We start from the raw sequence: 17,618 nt of genomic DNA on the forward strand, positions 1-17,618 counted from the left end.
CAATTACTAAAAAATAAAAAAACAAGTAAAAAAGCTCTAGTCGAGACTGCTCGCTAGGAGATCCCCTGAACCCTTGGAGCAATAGCTATTTCAATCATTTTCTGCGTCTTTCTACTTACACAAGAAACACGCACGCACACACACACATATATATACACACCCACATACACAAACATTTACACACACATACACACAAGCATAAACACGCATGGGCTGCAGTGTGCGGTTACTATGAGAACTTAATTGCTTATCAGGGTATAATGGTTTTGTTGAAATGTATGTAACAGGCAGAAGGAGGCGTGGCAGACCCCACAAAGTATATCTGTCCGTCCGTCCGTCCGTCCGTATGTATGAACGCGTCGATCTCAGAGGATATAAGAGCTAGAGACTTGAAATTTTTATTTTGAAACTTGAAACTTGACTTGAAATTTTATTGATCAAAAACCTTAACGAAAGCTAGTTATTTAATTATATCTCCTACACCTTTAGAGCTAGAGCTTGCAAATTTTAAATGTAGACTTATATGTATTTTATAGCTTCGATTTTTGTTGTCATTTACCCCCACCCCTATATACACCCCCTCACCTTTGTAAAAGGTGTATTTCAAGTACTAGAGACTTGTGCTTTGGAATGTATGTACATACATTTTCACCATATGATTACGCTCTGAAAGATTAAGATTCATTAAGATTGAACGTCTAGAAATTAAATTATTCAACAAATAAATTCTTATAATGTAGCCCACACTGTAGCGCAGCCGAAGCGCAGTCGCTGCTTACTGCGCAGCTAGCAGAGCGCGTTCTAATGCATGCGTGTGTATAAATGTGTGCCGAAAAGAAGTGCAGAGTGATTAGAATATCAGATTAGAGGGTTCAGGGAATCTCGTAGTCGAGCAGTCTCGACTAGAGCTTTCTTTCTTGTTTATGTATAAGTTTGCTCATAATGCTGTCTGTATAACCGTATAGACGCTATAAGTGGATTCGTTATAACCGGATTCTACTGTATTCCCAAATTGTTAACAGAGTAAAAAGAAAAGATTCCACAGTCTGCATTAAGGGTAAAGAATTGTATTAAGTTGAACTGCATATGACTCCAGGTCAAATTTCATGTTCTAAGCTACATATAAGATCGCTGCGTTTACGCAGACTTCCAGACGCACATAGATGGATTCCCTATTTCAATGGATGCAGGTACATAGCAAATTAAAGTTACAAAAATGAAATATTAAACATAATAAGAAGAAAGATAATATCATATAAAGGGTCAAAGAGGTGGCTGTCAAACAGGTGCACGTTTTACATCATTTCAAACAATACGTTGACATCCAGTATGATCTAACCAGAGATAGTTTATTTTGGGATAGCACTACAGCGCGTCAAGTATTATATCGGGCAGCATGTACTTGGCTAATATGCATATATGTATAGGCATATGGGCTTATATATAATCGGCGAATCGTACATGTTGTGGTCTACTACTGTGTACCCAGCAAAAAAGACACAGAATAAATGCTGCTCTTGTTCTGGCCCGTCGCAGAAATTTATCAAACGCTCATGATAATGCTTAACGAAGCCATGACGACTGCCGCCGCCTGAACCAGCCAGGTCCGCAAATAGACGAGCGTATGCCTGTGGCGTTTGGCTAGATGTCTTTTTGGCTGTGGCCGTGCATAAGCGGACTAGCTAATTATCTTGGGTCTTCTACTTGGCCGTTCATGTAGTTCATTGTTCATTCCGATGAGTACGTTGTGTGCATTCTCTGCGAGAAGACGCGAATTAATCAACGAGAATTCAGTGCAAAGAGATTCGACTCGCCATGCATGCCAAGAAGAAAACGCGAGCACGTAATCGACCTAGAAACAAATGCAATCAAACAAATGAACTCAAATCGGAGCCCGGTGCTGCTGCTGCCAATCCCGCCTTGGAGCCGATCCAGTCGGAGCCTGCCAGAGCAGAGCCTGATGCCAGTGTCATTAACCTAATACAAAGGCTTCTTCGCAAGAAACTGCTGGCCAAGGCGAACAACTCGGCGCCGTCAAATCCATCCATTGTGCAGGCAAAGGCCCCTTCCCCACTGCGGAAACATAGCCCATTGGGCAGTAAAGACGATGAAGTAAATGATCTTCTGAAGTGTATTGGAAGCAACTTGCAAAAAGGTGAATATTCAACCAGAATTGTATCCATACTGACTGGATATTTAGTGTATAGTAGTGCAGATGTTATATAATTCCCTCTAGGTTCCACCGAGGCTGCCAGGGGAGCCCTTCTTAGCCAACTGGGCGAAATGTTTAGCACGGCGCCCTTGACCGGTGCCGAGTCATCCGATGAGGAAGCCGAGTACGTGGAGTACATATATAGGCCACGCCAATACTTTATGACATCATTGTGCAATGTAAGTGCATCCATGCCTCAGCAGCTTCGACAACTGAAATAAAATCGGCCTTCACAGCATTGCAAATTGGATCTATGCGGGCGACAGGCGATACCGTGCAAAGGCTGTGCAATGGTCTACTACTGCACAGTCCTGCACATGCGGGACGATCAGGAGCACCGTCAGCTATGCTGCGGCCTGCGTCAAGTGGTAGAGCGGCAGGGCCACGACATTTTCCACAAGTGTGGAGACTTCAGTGCCGAGCAGTTCCGATCGTACCGCATCGTATGCATACGTCAAGTGGAGCAGGCGATCAATCGATCCCTAACGCCCACGGAACAGGAAGTATTGCTCTTTCCGTTCATCTGTGGCCATGCAAAGTGCCGTGAGCACAAGTTCAAAAAGCTGACAGCATGTGCGCAGTGCGGCGAGGTTGCCTTCTGCAAGGGCAAGCAGGATCATCTGAGCGTCGGCCATGCCGAATGGTGCAGCGCCTACAAGTTGTTCAAAGCGTTTGTAATGTTCCAGGCAAAGTTTGGACGCGTGGAGCCTCCTTTGCCCGACAAGGTGCTGCGGGAGAAGCCTAGCTCCTGCTCCAACACCAAGCAAATATTAAAAAAGCTAAATTTCAGTAAGTCATTGAACGTAGACTTGACTTTACCTTTTGAAATGATAGAAATTTAATGCTTCATTTTCTAGATGTGGTTGACGGGTGCGAATTTGCGGCGTTGACACAAGTATCTACTGGACCGCTGACAGCATTTTTTGCTCTTAAGCTTTGCGGACTTCTGGAAGCCACGCAGCTTACAATTCATCTGATCGGAGCTGAAATGGAGTTCGAAGTGGACGTATTTCAGAAATGGGAAATTTTCCTGCTGCACACTTTACCAGCACTTGAAACCTTGCATATCGTGTTCATTGGACCTGAACTTAATCCTAATAATATATCATTCGATCAACTATCTACGATTAGGTTGAGTGTATTTGATTTCAATGGAAACAAAATGTTCATCCCCTTTTTCGCTTTCAGATGCTGTCGTTTGTGTCGAAAAGCACAACGTACAGTACAATACCATTTTGAGAATCGCCTTTATCACGACTATTACTTGGAGCCTAATTTTCTAAAGCCGGATTTAGGTAATTGATGGAAAACTTCAGATATCTCGATTGCTTATACTTAATGTGTGTATTTGTAGTTAGTATTTTAGTGTTTTACGTACACGGGTAATGTTTATTTAGAACAAAAGTAATAAGTATTTATACATATACATACATATACATACATATATAATCCTGAATAATATCATTTACTTTGCTAATTTACAGTCTGCTTCTTCAATTCGGGCTTGTATCGCGCTACAGGCTACGCCTTGGAAGACACCTGGCCTGAGACTATACGGGCGACCTTAAGTATAAAATGCCCTATTGTTGTCACATCGTATACTAAGTACGAGGCGCCACTTGATTTGAGCCAATTTCTAAATCAATCTAACCGCCACTTAACTGTGGTACTTCCGCCTACTACTAATCCCTTTCGTTCGGAGAAGCCAGAAAGGAATTTTATATCGGACGATGATTCTCCTTTTATGTTCAAAAACTATCAATGTTTCGTTGTTGAGTAGATTCGTATGTTACTCATATTGTTTATCTATCTGAATAAAAGTAATATTTATCGATTTTTAAATTAACTGGCTCTTTACATTGTGGTGGATTTCTGTTAAGGGAATCATCGTTGATTTGAGTTAACTTTCTCTTTGACATATACATATGTACGTAGTACGTACAGCGACAGCCAGTGGCAACTACTGTTTCAAAGTTTTTTTCTTTTTAGTTTTATATGTCAGCCCAGATAAAAGTAAAAAATAAAAAAATTAAAATTGTATGTTTTCACTAACGATTCACGATTGCTAAAACACCTGCGACTTTTTGTGCATCAAAAAATTATTGGTAAACATTCTCACTTCTGTTCAGAAGAATTGTATCTAAAATTATCTTCTTGCCTAACTCTGTAGATCATAGGTTAATGAAGAATTGATTTTCAGTATTTTATGCTGCATATGAATAATCGAGGAACTCATGTTTAATTTTGTGCTAGTTTAGGCTGTTGTGTTGTTTTAAAATTTTAACCGTTTTACCAAACTCACCACTTTATATGTAAATTGATAAATTGCCTTTGGCAATACTCTGAATCGGCTTACCACCACACTTCGTCGTGTGATCACGAAAACTTATCGAAAACGTATCGGATGATTGAAAACTATAAGAGGAAGATAACGCGCAAATATAGGAAAGAAAAGTAGAATTTTAAACGTAAATATGACTGAATGGGATTTTAAGGAGCTCCGTGCTAAGCTCGACGTTATGGGCTTCACTCAAACATTACCAGTGCTAGCAATTCCGCTGGTTGGAGCCATTTTTGGCGATCTAATAAAAACAACAGAATGCCTCCGGGATACAAAAAAGCAAGTTGTTGAGCTATTAGAGGTAGGGAATTGCATCGTTCAATTATATCTGGAAATTTAGTTTTTTTCTTTATAGGAAAAGGCGTGCTGGGAATTGGGAGTTGAGCCCTATAAATGTGACAATACGCGTTTACTGGCCGAGTGCAACGAGCTGCACTTGAAGGTTCTTGAGGAGCGAGAAGGCTACGAACTTCGGCTTTGTGGTATGTACCTGATGTAGCGTTACTTTGCGTAAAAATAAAAATATCCCCGCAGAGGCTGAGAGGCGAATACGCAATCTGCAGACTGACAGTGACCATTTGCAGACCCATAATGCCCAACTCCAAGCTCAACTGGATACGTTCTTGTCAAAGCAAATAATCAGTGCATCAACTGGCAAACGAACGCCAGCTACAGGAGTGAAGAGTGTGTAATATATACATATATATATAAAGTATTTTAATACATAGAAGTTCATTCCCTTATAGCAAGAAAACCCTTTATTACAACCGTACGCTCAGGAGAAGTGCTGCCCCCTTCTAATGCTACATCAACGATTCCTTCCTTAAAATGTACAAAGTGTAATGCTGGAGTAATTCAAAAGACTGCAGTTAGCTCTAAGGAAGGCGTGCCCGCCCCATCGGAAGAGGTGGCCAGACTCGAAAACGAGCTCACAAGTGCCGGCGAGCAACTGGAGTTTTTTAAACGGAAAGTGGAGTCGCGGAACCGGGAGATTCGACGATTAAATGATTTGCTCTCAGGTGGCCGTCCGCCCGCAGTGCTAGCGAAGGAATGCTGCTACAGGGAAGTCGGCGCTCTCTCAGAAGACATTGGCCTACTGCAGCGCGAAAAAACCGAGTTGATGACTCAGGTTAGCGAATATCAAGATAAGATGCACGATGCTATGCAGCGTGCGTTGCGTCTGGAGGAGGAAAAACAAAGATTGCAAACACATCTGTGCGAGTTAAAGGAAGCTGCCTTGCAAGTGGAGGACCAAGCCAATTCTGAAATTGATGCGAAAGAAGCAGAGCTAAGACAGCTTCAAATCGAGCTAGAGAAACTGCAGCAGCGTAACGATAAAAGATCCAAAGGACAACGACAACCTGCCGGGTGCGATAAAGCCACACTCCATGATGACAAACACATGCTCAACGAAAAGATCAATATGCTGACGCGCCGCGAGGAAGAGCTACAAATAGTTAATGAAAAGCTTAAAAAGAAGCTACACAAAATGGAGAGTAAAATGTCAGCGACGCAAAAAGAGCTGCAAGAGCAAGTGCAACAGAACAGTGTGACACTGGACGAGGAAAAAATTCGACTTAAGTCAGAGCGAGATTTCTTCCAGAAGGAGTATCTACGCCTCATGGGCAAATCCGGGTCGGATTCCGAGATTGCATTTCTACACGCTCAAATCAAGTCAAAGGACGAGGAGCTACATGTCTTGCGCTCCGAGCTATGCATGCTGTCCACGGCAAAGCTGCAGCTATCACCTCGCAAGAGTGAGAACATATCTCCACCCACGGTTAGCAGCGCATATAGCCCCAGTAATCGCAGTGACTGCGTTCAAGCTGCCATTGCTCGGGTTGAGCGCGAGCGCGATTGTGCGCGTGTTGAGCTCGAGCGTATGCGTTGCGAGAGGGACACGCTGCGGGAGAAGCAGTTGAGCAGCGTGCAACTGCACGCTGAGGAATTGCAGACGCTGCGCGTTCGCAATGAGGACTTGCAGGATCGCATACGCCAACTAGAGCGAGAGCATCGCGAGTTGAACTCAGCCCGCATTCCCACTGAAACCCAAAATGCTCTCTTGAAAGAAGACGTAGCTGAGCTGAAAAGGCGCTTATCGGAGCTCCAATCCGATACAGAGAATTTGAGAAGGGAGAACGGGCAAATAACGTAAATGCTATGATTGATTGCATTATGCTCTATAAAGCTTTAATTGTTGTATCTTTAACAGTTTGATAAATGAACAGAATGAACGCATTATAGCCGACTATCGAAGTAAGCTAATGCTAGCAGAGCGTCAGGTGCATAAGGCTGACGTGCGTGTCAGCACATTGGATTCTAGTCGTGAATCGAATCGCAATGAAGCTAATCAATTGCGTACCGAAATGGCCTCATTACGTCAAACTTATATTGCTCTTGAGCATGAGAAGGATTCACTAGTGGTAATTTTAATTGTGTATATTCTGTTTTTCTTAATTTAATCCATCCTAACCACAGAACGAATTGGATAATAAAACTGAGAAGCTCTTCAAATTGGAGGTCGAGCTCAAGGACTGTAAGGATAAACGGAACGTACTGGAGCAAACGGTTAGGGAACTGGAGTCTCAAGTTAAGTATGTAATCAAAGACACATTCATCTAAGCAATGAAATCGGTCAGAGTCGATTTCCAAGCCATACGTGGATTTACTTAAAACATTTATTCATTTTATCTACAGTTCACTTAAACACTTATACAGTTGTTGGGGTAATACATTCATGGCACAATCTCCCACCCTGGCGCCTTTTAAAGCCAAACTTTGGCTGCGAGCGTTAGCCAAATATATCTAAGAACCACCTAAAAGGAAATGAAACGATTAAATCGAGAGATCTATTGTAAAGCCGTACCGCAGGTCGTCCAGGAAAACATAGATAATTAAGTAGAAAAGACATGCGATGAGAGTTGGATAACAAACAATAGGAAATCAACGCAAACCCACAGACAGAGGATAGGTTAAGGAAACACTGTTGCTGGGGTCTAAAGTGGGTGATTCAGTGAGGAAATTCGAGTTTCGACGCTCGATGGTTAAATACCTCGCCAGGCTTACGCTGGGTGCGCTGCAGCTGTGCGTTCCGCCGTGATCTCTCTCGGTTGGCGTATAGCCTGGTCGGCACACACACTTCGCTCTGCTGGCATAGCCAAATAGCGCAGTGCCATTGGTTGTTTGTGTTTTCAGCGGCTCCAGCCATTGGCCGGCACCACAAGGTCCTCGCGTGTAAAGCTTGTGACACTGGCCACTCATTTCAACCATTCCGGGCGTCGCCTCGCAAAAGTTCTTCTCCTGATCGCTGCTGGTTGAGCACTTCTGGTCAAAGTTTGTAATGACACCCGCACATCCGCAAATGCCGTTGTAAGAGATTCCATCTATAGATGGCCGTGCTGTAAAATCAAACACTACCACTTGGTGCAGAGAGCACGGTCCCTGAGAGCCGATTCTGTAGCATGAGTCTTCCGCAGGGAAATAGAGCCGATTTTTGCCGCAGAAGTTGCGTACACACGAGGTTTGATTAACCAGAAACTCGTTGGCCTCACAAGGACCGCGTGTGTACAGGCGATAGCACAGGCCGTCGGTCCACGGCACGTATCCCTCCTTGCACATGCACTTGGCATGCGGTGAGATCTGCGTGTTCGACTCTTGACCTGCCTCAATATCATCGGGTATGCGGAAGACATGGCCAGGTGGACAAGGACCTGGAGTGTCTAGAATAAATGTCGACATGAATTTATATAATTTTGGACTTCTTTTGTGCCAAAGCCCTACCAAGCTCGTAGCACATCTGATGGGGCGCGTGATAGTGGGGCAGATGTCGCTGGCAGTCACAGCGGCCGCCTGGCAGGAATAGGTGACCAGGCGTTGAGCAGGGTCCTATAGTGTAGTGCTCGTAGCAGGATTCCTCTAACGCATAGTAGTATGGTCGCAGCTCCCCTCGCTGTTCACAGCGGCACTCGGCCAAGCCATCATCGTTGCGTGCCAGCAGCTTTCCTCGAGTGCACGGACCCTTCGAGTATTTCGGGTAACACTTGCCGTCTCTTGGCCAGAACAGCATCCCATCGTCGCAATGAAGTGGGCGCTTACAGCTGCCCCAGCGATTGTCAGCTCTGAAACAGCATAATGTATGGAGGTGCGACCAAGTTTGAATCATAAGTGCTTACCTCTTGGCTTGCTCTGGAACGGGTTGAAAGTACTCGCCGTACGGACAGGGTCCGCGGTCATAGAGTTTGTGACAAGCATCGGTGAGCGCACTAAGCGCCGTGCCCGGTGGGCAGCGACACTCGGCTGCTGGGACATTTTTCCTCTTAGCGCTTGTTGCTGTTGGACTGAGTTCCATAGTGTCCGGACAAGGGTAGCCAAGCGTGAAGATCTTAAAGCATTTCTTTAGCGGCGTCCAGTAGAGGAGCTGCCAGCCGCCGGCCATGCTAGCGCAAGGATTCTTTGCCGGGTCACTCCAGGGCGGGGGCACGATGCCGCCCATTGCTTGGTGTTGTGTCAGCAGAAGCAGCAAATAGGTGAATAGGCTGCTGCCTGCCTGCAGGGCTGCCCAGTAGACCAACAGCTTCCGGCGCTTTATTCGCATCGTTAGCGGCTGTAAATGCCGATAATGATGAACTGGATTCAATTTGCCTATGTCACTTTTACTCTCAATGCTTTAGCTGGCGCCTATTCAAAGCGGTTTGATCGCTCATTAGACCGCATGATTGATAAGTTTTCTATTGTGTGAGTTGGTGAATGGCTCATAGCCATTAATTAAATGCTTTTCACTGCGCTTCGCAGGGGGCAGTGGCAGAGGCAGAAGCAGGGCAGAATGCTTAAAGCATTGAGATGCGGCCCTCCCAAAGGAAACAGGCAAAACATTTGTTTGGGTATGGGCTTACAGCAGGTCCAAATTAAATTAGCCAACCTGCAGGCCGATGTGCTGTGTAGCAATCTTGTTGATTCCGCGACTTACAAAAACAACAAACCCAAACACAGAAAAAAAAAGAAACAAAAATAAGGCAATGTAAAAACCAGTATGTGGTTGTGCGCTGTTAACCATGACCTAAATACTCGTTTATCTTGACTTCTTTCTTCCATTTCCCCTTTCCCAGCCCTTGCTGCTCTGGTCAGTCGGCAGAAAAATTCTGTTGGCCAACGAGTGCCTAAAATCGAAGCCGCATTTACATAATCGTCGTGCTTTGAAAACCTGCATGTGGCTTGTGACGAAACTAGTGGCAGAAGCAGCCAACCAAGCGGTGCTGGGAAAACGGGCTGGGAAAACACTTTGCACTAATTCCCCAATTTTTGTCCGACCGCTGCCTGCCCCGGGGCTGGGCTCAGCCGCGAATACGCAACAAGCAACACATAAAAAGCGAACAGGCAACAAACAACAGACAACAGCTGCAGCCCGAGCTATAAATAATGCATTAGGCTAACCGCAACTTACGCTGCTTTGAGTTGTGTTGGGTTTCTTGTTGAAGTCGGTGGCTTTGGCTGTCGTAACAGCCAACAGAAAGCAGCAACAGGTTTCCTAATGCCGCAAATCGGTGTATTCTCTTTTATTTGGTCAAAAAGAACACCGAGACTGAACACTGAACAAAGGCAATTCCAGTGTGAACAAAAGTTCATCAATTATATCTTAGATTCGTATGTATGTGTGTAGAGTCAAGATTTTTTGTGCGTGTGTGCCTTGTTTGAAGCTCGTAAACAATTCTTGCTAATTCTCAGCGTAGTCTTTGCGCTTGATTCCTAACACGGCATGCTCACCTCGGGTCTCGGATTCTAGTTAAAATTGAGCTGCGATCCGACCCAAGCACTCGAATCCCGCGAGATCACGCTCTGACACACGCAGCAGTGCCGATTTCCGTTTTGACTCGAAACCCAATGCCAATTGACACATGTAGCAGTTCAGTGCGCAACGTAAAACCCGACCCGACACTGAACGCGACGCGACCATTCGCCTGCGCAGGTAACAGACGTCTGAGCGCCGCTACAATGCGGCCAGCGCTAAGTCTGCGCCAGGTAAACAGACCACGCGTTGCTCTCTTGCTATCACGCTCTCTTTGTGCCGTTACTCTTGGCAGCGTACTTATCAGCGTACTCTTAGCCAAACAAGACTCAGACGGGTTTCAATGCTTCTTATGTTTGCCATCGTGGGAGTTCAACCTTAGGCTTACTTCTTCAAATGCAGTTTAATTTTAGTTGAAGCTCTTAATATGAGTGACACCTGCCAGGCAATGCTGATTGGCATCGATGGCGTGTCTCTGACTTTGGTTTTGGCGGGGGTTGGGGCTGGGGTTGGTCAGAAGCAAACCGGCTTACAGGGTCGCGCTTTGTTCTTGGGTTTCAATTCGAATTGCGGATATGTGCGAACGTGCCTAGCTTGTAAATGCGTAGTCCGCTCTTGCAATGGATAGCGAAGAGTGAGCACATAACATAAGCTGATCGGGTTCGGGCTCTCCTACGGCTGATCATAAGTTAGCCTCTGCTCAGCGATTTGACCCCGTGAAGGCTTCGGCACTCAAATGACCGTCAACGCAGGTGCAAGCCAATTTTGCTCGAATACATACAAAAAGTAGCTAAGGGCTAGCGTCTCTATGAAGCCAACACTCAAATGGAAATCTGATTACAGAAATCTAACCGCAAGAACACTACAACGCGACTCGGAGTTGAATGAGACGTCGGCGGAAAGCAAAACACTGCGGCAGCAGATTGTGGCACTAAAACTCAGTCGCGACGAAGCAATTGCGGAAAACGGGTGCGTATAAATAAATAATATATAAATAATATCTGCTTCATCAGACATTAGTCTTATCGGTCAGCATCCATATCATTAGCAACTAAGCGTTGCTAATTTTTTATTGGGTCCCATAATTAGCTAGCTTTTTGTGACTGTTTTCATCACACTAAATGTGATTTGTTTGTGACTCAACAGACGCCTCACGGACAAATTGAGTAATGCTCTGGCAGAAACGAGGACGCTGCAAAATAAGCTCAGTGACTCGGAGCAGCAGGTGGCTAATATGAAACAGAAGCTATCTAAATACGTCCAGGAGGTGAAAAGAGCCGAAGATTTGCTTCTGGAAAAGGTATATTGCTCGAAAATATTGTCTAATTAGCTTTTAAGGCAGAAGGTGATTTGAACACCGGGTTAACGTGCTAGGTACACTTTGTCTTAAAGGAAAAGGAGCGCGAGGAATTGCTAGACTGCTACCACAACTTGACACAGGACCAAGTTCTCTTGGAGGGCAACAATCAAAGCTTGGAGGTTGAGGCGAATGAGTTCAAGTGAGTAGCTGATAAATATGAAGAATTATCAAATTAACTAAGCTCAAATCGAATCTGTGAAAGGCGGCAAATCTACGAACTGGAGTGTGAAGTACATTCACTCAAGGAGCAGCTGCATTGCCGGCAGTGCACAATTGATGAGCTGGAGATGCAACTGACTGCCGCTCGTACTCGAATGCGATGCTTGGAGAGGGACCTGGAGAACGCGCGAGAGCAGAAAATAGAGCTGGAGGTGCGAAAGGAGCTATGTGAGAAGCTGGATATAGAAAAAGAAAAGCTAAATGCCGAGCTCAACGAAATAAATGAAACTCGCAAAAAGGTAAGCTGATGTGTTTGGAGGTTGGCTATAATTACCATCGTCATATTTACGTGCGTATTCATTATAACATTCATTATGGTATAATAGAAATGTGTCATAGTAATTTAGTGAAACTAAAAGCCAGCCACTTACCATATCATAACAAAACTCAATTACAGCTGGAGAAAGAGTGCAAAAAGCTGCGTGCCGAATTACAGCAAAAGTCTGAATTAAATCATATAAGTACTGAGACTAGAGAGCAGCTCTTGGATCGCATCCGCGGGGAGCAGCAGCGCCAAGATGAGGCAGGGTTAACCGCGAACTGCGAAATGGAGCGACTGCGGCAGCTACATGCAAAGACCCTGGTATTTATTTACTTAATCGAAGAGCCTAATTACATTGGTAGTAAGCATTTGATTCATTCAAAACAGACTGAACTTCAAGAAGAGCGGGATCGTTGTAACAAACAGGAACGTCTTGCTAACGAGTACGAGCAGCAGGTTCGGGAATTACGTAAGAATTTAGCCGAGGATCGCTTCTGTCAGGCGCGCACAAGGGAAATCACACCCAGGGTTCAAGAGGAACCGATGTAAAATTGTATTCGCTATTACTTTAACTTTGCATTTGACGGACTCTTTACGCTTCAGTGTGTCATTAATTAATTTACAACTACGACCCATTAACTAATGTAATGATTTTAATATTTAAACGCTTAATGATTAGGAATTAGTAATAAATTAATATATGTTTAATCTCAATTGATTTTTAATAGAATGTCAGGTTGATAATGTTAAGCTTTATGTGTCATAATATTAATGTGTAGGTGATACCAAAATATGCATTTAATATTTATGACTGAAACTAAATTAGCTTAGAAAATACAAAAATATAGTTATCAGATTAGACTAAATAATGTGCATTTGTAAAATTGAAAATAAATAAAAAATTCACATTTAACTTTCATGATTTCAGAAAATGAATGTGGAAAGCCAAACGTCCTCATCTCACGTAAATCAGATATTTGGTCGCCTACACTTGGCAACCAGCTTGAGGTACTCATTGTACATACAGGGACATCCAGTAAAGGGCGGTATGTAATCGCGATTGCTGTCATTGAAGGTTGAACACTCGTCCTCATAATTGGATTCGTTGCACGTAAATTCTGTGTTTGTTGATCCTGAAAGTGGCCAATATTAAAATTGGATTTCATTACATGTTTCGTACTTACTGTGGGAATCTAGTAGATCATCATCTGTATAATCGTTATCATCAACCGGCTGTTGTGCACCCGCCGTGTCACGTTCCATGGATAGCTTGGGCAATCGCTCCCAGTCGACGGCGCTGCGGTTGCCAAGTCCGCTTTCATCTCGAAAGGTCACTGAACGCCTTCGCTTTTCCCGAACACATTGTTCTGTGCAAACGAAATCTCTTAAGGGTTGCTTTTGACTAATCGAAGGTCCGCACGGCACGTCGCAGAGGTCGAAGGATTGAGGACGTTGCTCTGTCTGAACTAAGTTGTGGACGAAAGGCAGATATTTATGGTATTTTTTAACGGAGCCATTATAAATAATAACAATTTTAGTACTTTCAAAAGTATTGTCATCCTGTGCGGCTTGGTTACTTGGTTCCGGATGTTGCGAGAAACTCTGATAATCGGAACGGATTGAGACAGCCGGCGAGTTGCTCTGGCCTTGTTCTAGGTCTATGTAGTTACCATCACAATGATTTGGGGTTACGGGCAAGGCTATATCTGTAGTAGATGGGTTACTTTCCGATTCAGGAGTGTGAGTGTCGACACGTTTGTGCTGGATCATTGCTTTGTAATTCTCGATCATTCTTCGGTTTCCCTCCTTCCTTCTTAATGTGTGCCAAGGAATAAAATTTCTAGCTGAGCTTGCTGATGTGAATATCTGCAACTTGTCAATCTTCGATGCATGTCTTGCTGAGCAAGTGGTTCGACCCTTTTGTTGTTTATTTCCATGAGCTTTCTGTTTCTTGTAGGATATGGCTCATAAGAATATGAAACACTTTTTTCCATAGCACATATTACTATTACTAATACCTACCGCATCATATTTACTGAAAGTTGTCTCTTCTCGAAAAGTTGACGCTTTTTTCGCTTGGTCTGCATTCATCTTTTCACACTCCGCACCGTCTCGAATATCGGTTTGGGTTTCTTGTACTTGGGATTGTATTCCATTGGTCCAAACCTGCAGAGAAGATGGCGCTGGGTTTCTGGGGGACGTTTGGCTAGATTGGTTGCTTAAGATTGTTAATAGCTGAGGATGGTTCAATGGAATATTCGCTTGGGTTTCTTCGGTCTGGGTAAGCAGAGATTTATCGCTCAATTGATTTTTAGGGGATGTTTGGCAAGATTGGCTAGTGATGTGATGCTGTGATGTGGATGTGGATGGTGGATTCAATTGGTTATCCGTTTGAGTTTCTTCCACAGGAGATTGCGCAGATCTGTCGCTCATGACCGGTTTGGCAGGTGGCCAGATCAAACGAACGTTCTTGTCATTCGAATCGGGTAATCCGGGTGTAGAAAATTCATGTATTATTGGAGATAGTTTCTTCGGAGCATTATTACGTTTAACGGACAGATTCTTAAGCTTATGGCCTTTAGTGTGGTCATTATTGCTTTGATCAATTTGTTGCACGTTTCCAATTGCATTTATTTGATTTACTACTGGTGTTTGATTAGCACCTTCCTCAGCTCTCGCCGGCCGGCTTAGATTAGTAACTGTATTTAGATTCGGATTTGTAGAAGGTTCAATCTCTGTAATATATAATGCAGACAATCTAGCATCATTTCCATTCTCTACTGGCAACCTTGTATAGGTGGGACAAGTATCAAGCTCCGAATTGTTTTGGCTTGAATCCTTGTTGGCAGTTTTCTTATGTTCTGTCTTATACATCTCCATATATTCGCGGTGCATGCGCAACTTCTCAGCATTGATATCGGGGTCATCTGCAGGTTTCTTTTTCACTGTTCCGTAATTTTTGACGCTCATTCTGTCTTTGGCTATTCCACTTTGGTTCAGTTCAGGTCTCTGCTGCCTATAAGATATTTTCATTATTTTTTCTGCGTTCTTAGGGGGGCTTTCGCTTCTCCCCTTTTCTTTCCCACCTGCCTGTATTGGCTGTTTTGGTGTAAATTGGAATTTAGATAGCGGAATTTCTTTAGTATTTACAGCACGATTTACAGTGGCTACCGGATCTGGATACCAGTTGCTACAAAAGTCCGACGTATTCAAATCCGTTGTACGCTTACAAAAGGTATTTCTTGGACAGTTGCACGTGTAGATTTCGCAACCATTCCTTTGTGGCACTAGCATGTCTAGCTTTTGGTAAAGCGTCCCAATTGGATATTGATAGCACGGATTGGATGAATACGGCATGGGCACAGCTATAGCTCTCGACATACAAGTTATACAGCTAGCATTGCTAGGATAGCATTGTCGGCACTCTGACATGCGTATGGGACATGTAGCTCCCTGGTGACAGTAGTCCCTCTGGTAGATTGAGTATGCTCCCGGTCGTGTATCGCAGCACCCGTTGTTGCATCCACCGCACATGCGTGCAATTGTCTCATCGGGTGATTCAACTAGTGGACTATCAGTGCCTGGCTCTGGCTTGGAGTGGGGCTCGGCGCTGCTGCTCGACTGTGGCGAGGACACTATGTGCGTGGTGCGGAGGCACGGGGTTTTATTTCGAATCTCTGGAGATCCGATTTCCAAGTTGACCACTTCCTGCCATTTGGCTGCTATAGAACTGTCGGGAAAATTGAGCCCCTCGTACTTTCCAGTTAATATGTGAGCAGTTTTTTCAGGCTTTCCCTTAGTGTCCTTTAAAAAGGACTTACGGAAATTCTTTAATTTTCCTATTTCACTTTCAATCTTTCTATGCAATGCATCAACCTGAACACTGGTTGATATTATCTTGTTATCCTTGCTGGAAGAGGAGGTCCGTCGAGATTTCTCTGCATGCTCGCGTCCGAAGAGTTCGCGAACCTGGGTTTGCGTGTTCTTAATGTACATATCGCCGCGACCCTCAATAGAAATGCGTTGTTTTCTCTCTAGTACAAACCCTTTACCTAATCATTTATGGCTAAATTGAATTCGGAAATATAGTTTGGGCATCTCGATATTAGAACATACCCAACCCTTTTTTTTTGGTATCATTTTTGATGTCCATAACAGTTTTTGTAAACATGGGATATAATACAAATAATTGTATAAATAAAAGTATAATTTTTATTGTGTTTTCAAAGTTGTGAATGGTGATCAAAAGTGAGTAAATTTTGAAATTTTTATATGTCTAACCTTTTTTAAATAGTTGAATAGTTGAGCTAATAGTTGACTTTGTTAATGTTCGGCGTAGCTTGCTAACTGAGAAGTAAAGGCTGAGGAAAAGAACAAGGATCACAATATTGAATTAAGGCCCTTATCTTATGAAATTATAAATTATAGTATAATATAATTATTTTATAATATAATTATAATAATTCCAGATTATTGCTAGCATTATTTGACGTCTTCGAAACGCCGAATGAAGAGGTAATGACAGTTGATTAAACTTTCTGTCATGATTGCGTTAGCTAAGACACAACCCATTTTCGATTTTTTTTTACTGAGGTGGAAACTTGCTAACTGCTTTCTTATTTGATTTTAAAATGCCATAGATGGCGCTTTAGTCTTGACAAATAACGCTTATTTCCATATACGTTCTGCACTGCTTGGCGTAGTTTTTCGGCCATCCACAAAGACGAAGCATTGAATATACCAAATAAGCCTTTCCATATTGTACCTATCAGAAAATTTCAATTTTATTTTTTTTATTTATTGATTTATTTGTTTTTGAGAGCCTATTTTAGGCAAATCATTAATTTGGTCAATGATTTTGGATGCAAGCAGTTATATACAACGGTTAATTCAAACAAATAATACACTTTTATTTTTTAAGTTTATTTATTTGTTATCTAATATATCTTTGAATTTATTTTTAAATTGTATACTATATAATTAAATAAATCAAATAAGCTCAAACTATTATACAATTTAGGTGAAACTTGGAATGTGCATTTACTAATTGGACAATAGCCACTAAGGATCTTACTTATATTAATTATTGTTCAATAATAAGAATTAAATTAAAATGAAGCAGAGCTAGCGTAATTAAGGTTTGGCGAAAATATGGGTTTATAAGGTAAGACAGTGGTTTAATGTAGGGTAATTCTGTTGATCACACTCGAAAAGAGTAGAGTCTACAGGCTTCGTATATATGAGAAAAAGATTTCAAAACTTATTTATTTATTTATTTGTTGCTTGATTTGTTTTCACTCTGAAATTCGTATTCAGCAAAGGAGTATTGTGTTATATTTGCATTATGGAGGAAAATTAAAAGTGATTATAATTCTAACATTTTAATTCATTTTTAATTTTTTGCCAGGCAATATTCAAACGAATTAAACTAGAATTGGAATA

General features: G+C 42.8%; 4 protein-coding genes across 8 annotated transcripts; 2 read left to right on the forward strand and 2 right to left on the reverse strand.

The window, feature by feature from the left end:
* Positions 1-1,476: 1,476 nt before the first annotated feature.
* On the forward strand, positions 1,477-4,058 carry LOC108613753 (uncharacterized). The gene is made up of 6 exons (XM_018007430.2): positions 1,477-2,155; positions 2,237-2,391; positions 2,449-3,001; positions 3,070-3,343; positions 3,401-3,507; positions 3,697-4,058. Exons 1-6 carry the CDS (start codon positions 1,816-1,818, stop codon positions 3,990-3,992), a joined length of 1,725 nt encoding a protein of 574 aa, XP_017862919.1. The 5' UTR covers positions 1,477-1,815; the 3' UTR covers positions 3,993-4,058.
* Positions 4,059-4,131: 73 nt separating this feature from the next.
* Positions 4,132-12,907, forward strand: Cep135 (Centrosomal protein 135kDa). 2 transcript variants are annotated; one of them, XM_018007421.2, is made up of 13 exons: positions 4,132-4,317; positions 4,383-4,854; positions 4,909-5,035; positions 5,088-5,237; positions 5,300-6,704; positions 6,766-6,976; positions 7,032-7,147; positions 11,179-11,304; positions 11,482-11,635; positions 11,710-11,834; positions 11,898-12,153; positions 12,312-12,497; positions 12,564-12,907. In XM_018007421.2, exons 2-13 carry the CDS (start codon positions 4,687-4,689, stop codon positions 12,723-12,725), a joined length of 3,186 nt encoding a protein of 1,061 aa, XP_017862910.1. In that variant the 5' UTR covers positions 4,132-4,317; positions 4,383-4,686; the 3' UTR covers positions 12,726-12,907. The 2 variants fall into 2 exon arrangements, with proteins under 2 accessions (XP_017862910.1, XP_017862911.1); XM_018007422.2 differs by having other exon boundaries at positions 4,133-4,317; positions 11,728-11,834.
* Positions 7,218-10,533, reverse strand: LOC108613754 (uncharacterized). 2 transcript variants are annotated; one of them, XM_018007433.2, is made up of 5 exons: positions 10,314-10,532; positions 8,726-9,156; positions 8,334-8,671; positions 7,606-8,272; positions 7,218-7,369 (listed from the first exon to the last, which is right to left on the reverse strand). In XM_018007433.2, exons 2-5 carry the CDS (start codon positions 9,145-9,147, stop codon positions 7,345-7,347), a joined length of 1,452 nt encoding a protein of 483 aa, XP_017862922.1. In that variant the 5' UTR covers positions 9,148-9,156; positions 10,314-10,532; the 3' UTR covers positions 7,218-7,344. The 2 variants fall into 2 exon arrangements, with proteins under 2 accessions (XP_017862922.1, XP_017862921.1); XM_018007432.2 differs by having other exon boundaries at positions 7,218-8,272; positions 10,314-10,533.
* A 117-nt stretch (positions 12,908-13,024) lies between the features above and the next one.
* On the reverse strand, positions 13,025-16,504 carry LOC108614751 (uncharacterized). 3 transcript variants are annotated; one of them, XM_018008998.2, is made up of 5 exons: positions 16,293-16,504; positions 14,199-16,228; positions 13,718-14,126; positions 13,361-13,642; positions 13,025-13,309 (listed from the first exon to the last, which is right to left on the reverse strand). In XM_018008998.2, exons 1-5 carry the CDS (start codon positions 16,345-16,347, stop codon positions 13,146-13,148), a joined length of 2,940 nt encoding a protein of 979 aa, XP_017864487.2. In that variant the 5' UTR covers positions 16,348-16,504; the 3' UTR covers positions 13,025-13,145. The 3 variants fall into 3 exon arrangements, with proteins under 3 accessions (XP_017864487.2, XP_017864488.2, XP_089325297.1); XM_018008999.2 differs by having other exon boundaries at positions 13,718-14,120; positions 16,293-16,502; XM_089469171.1 differs by having other exon boundaries at positions 14,199-16,242; positions 16,293-16,491.
* Between the last annotated feature and the right edge of the window lie 1,114 nt (positions 16,505-17,618).

This window comes from Drosophila arizonae, chromosome 4, assembly GCF_054131065.1.
Source record: "Drosophila arizonae isolate 15081-1271.41 chromosome 4, UAZ_ARI_1.0, whole genome shotgun sequence".
Taxonomy (NCBI): domain Eukaryota; kingdom Metazoa; phylum Arthropoda; class Insecta; order Diptera; family Drosophilidae; genus Drosophila; species Drosophila arizonae.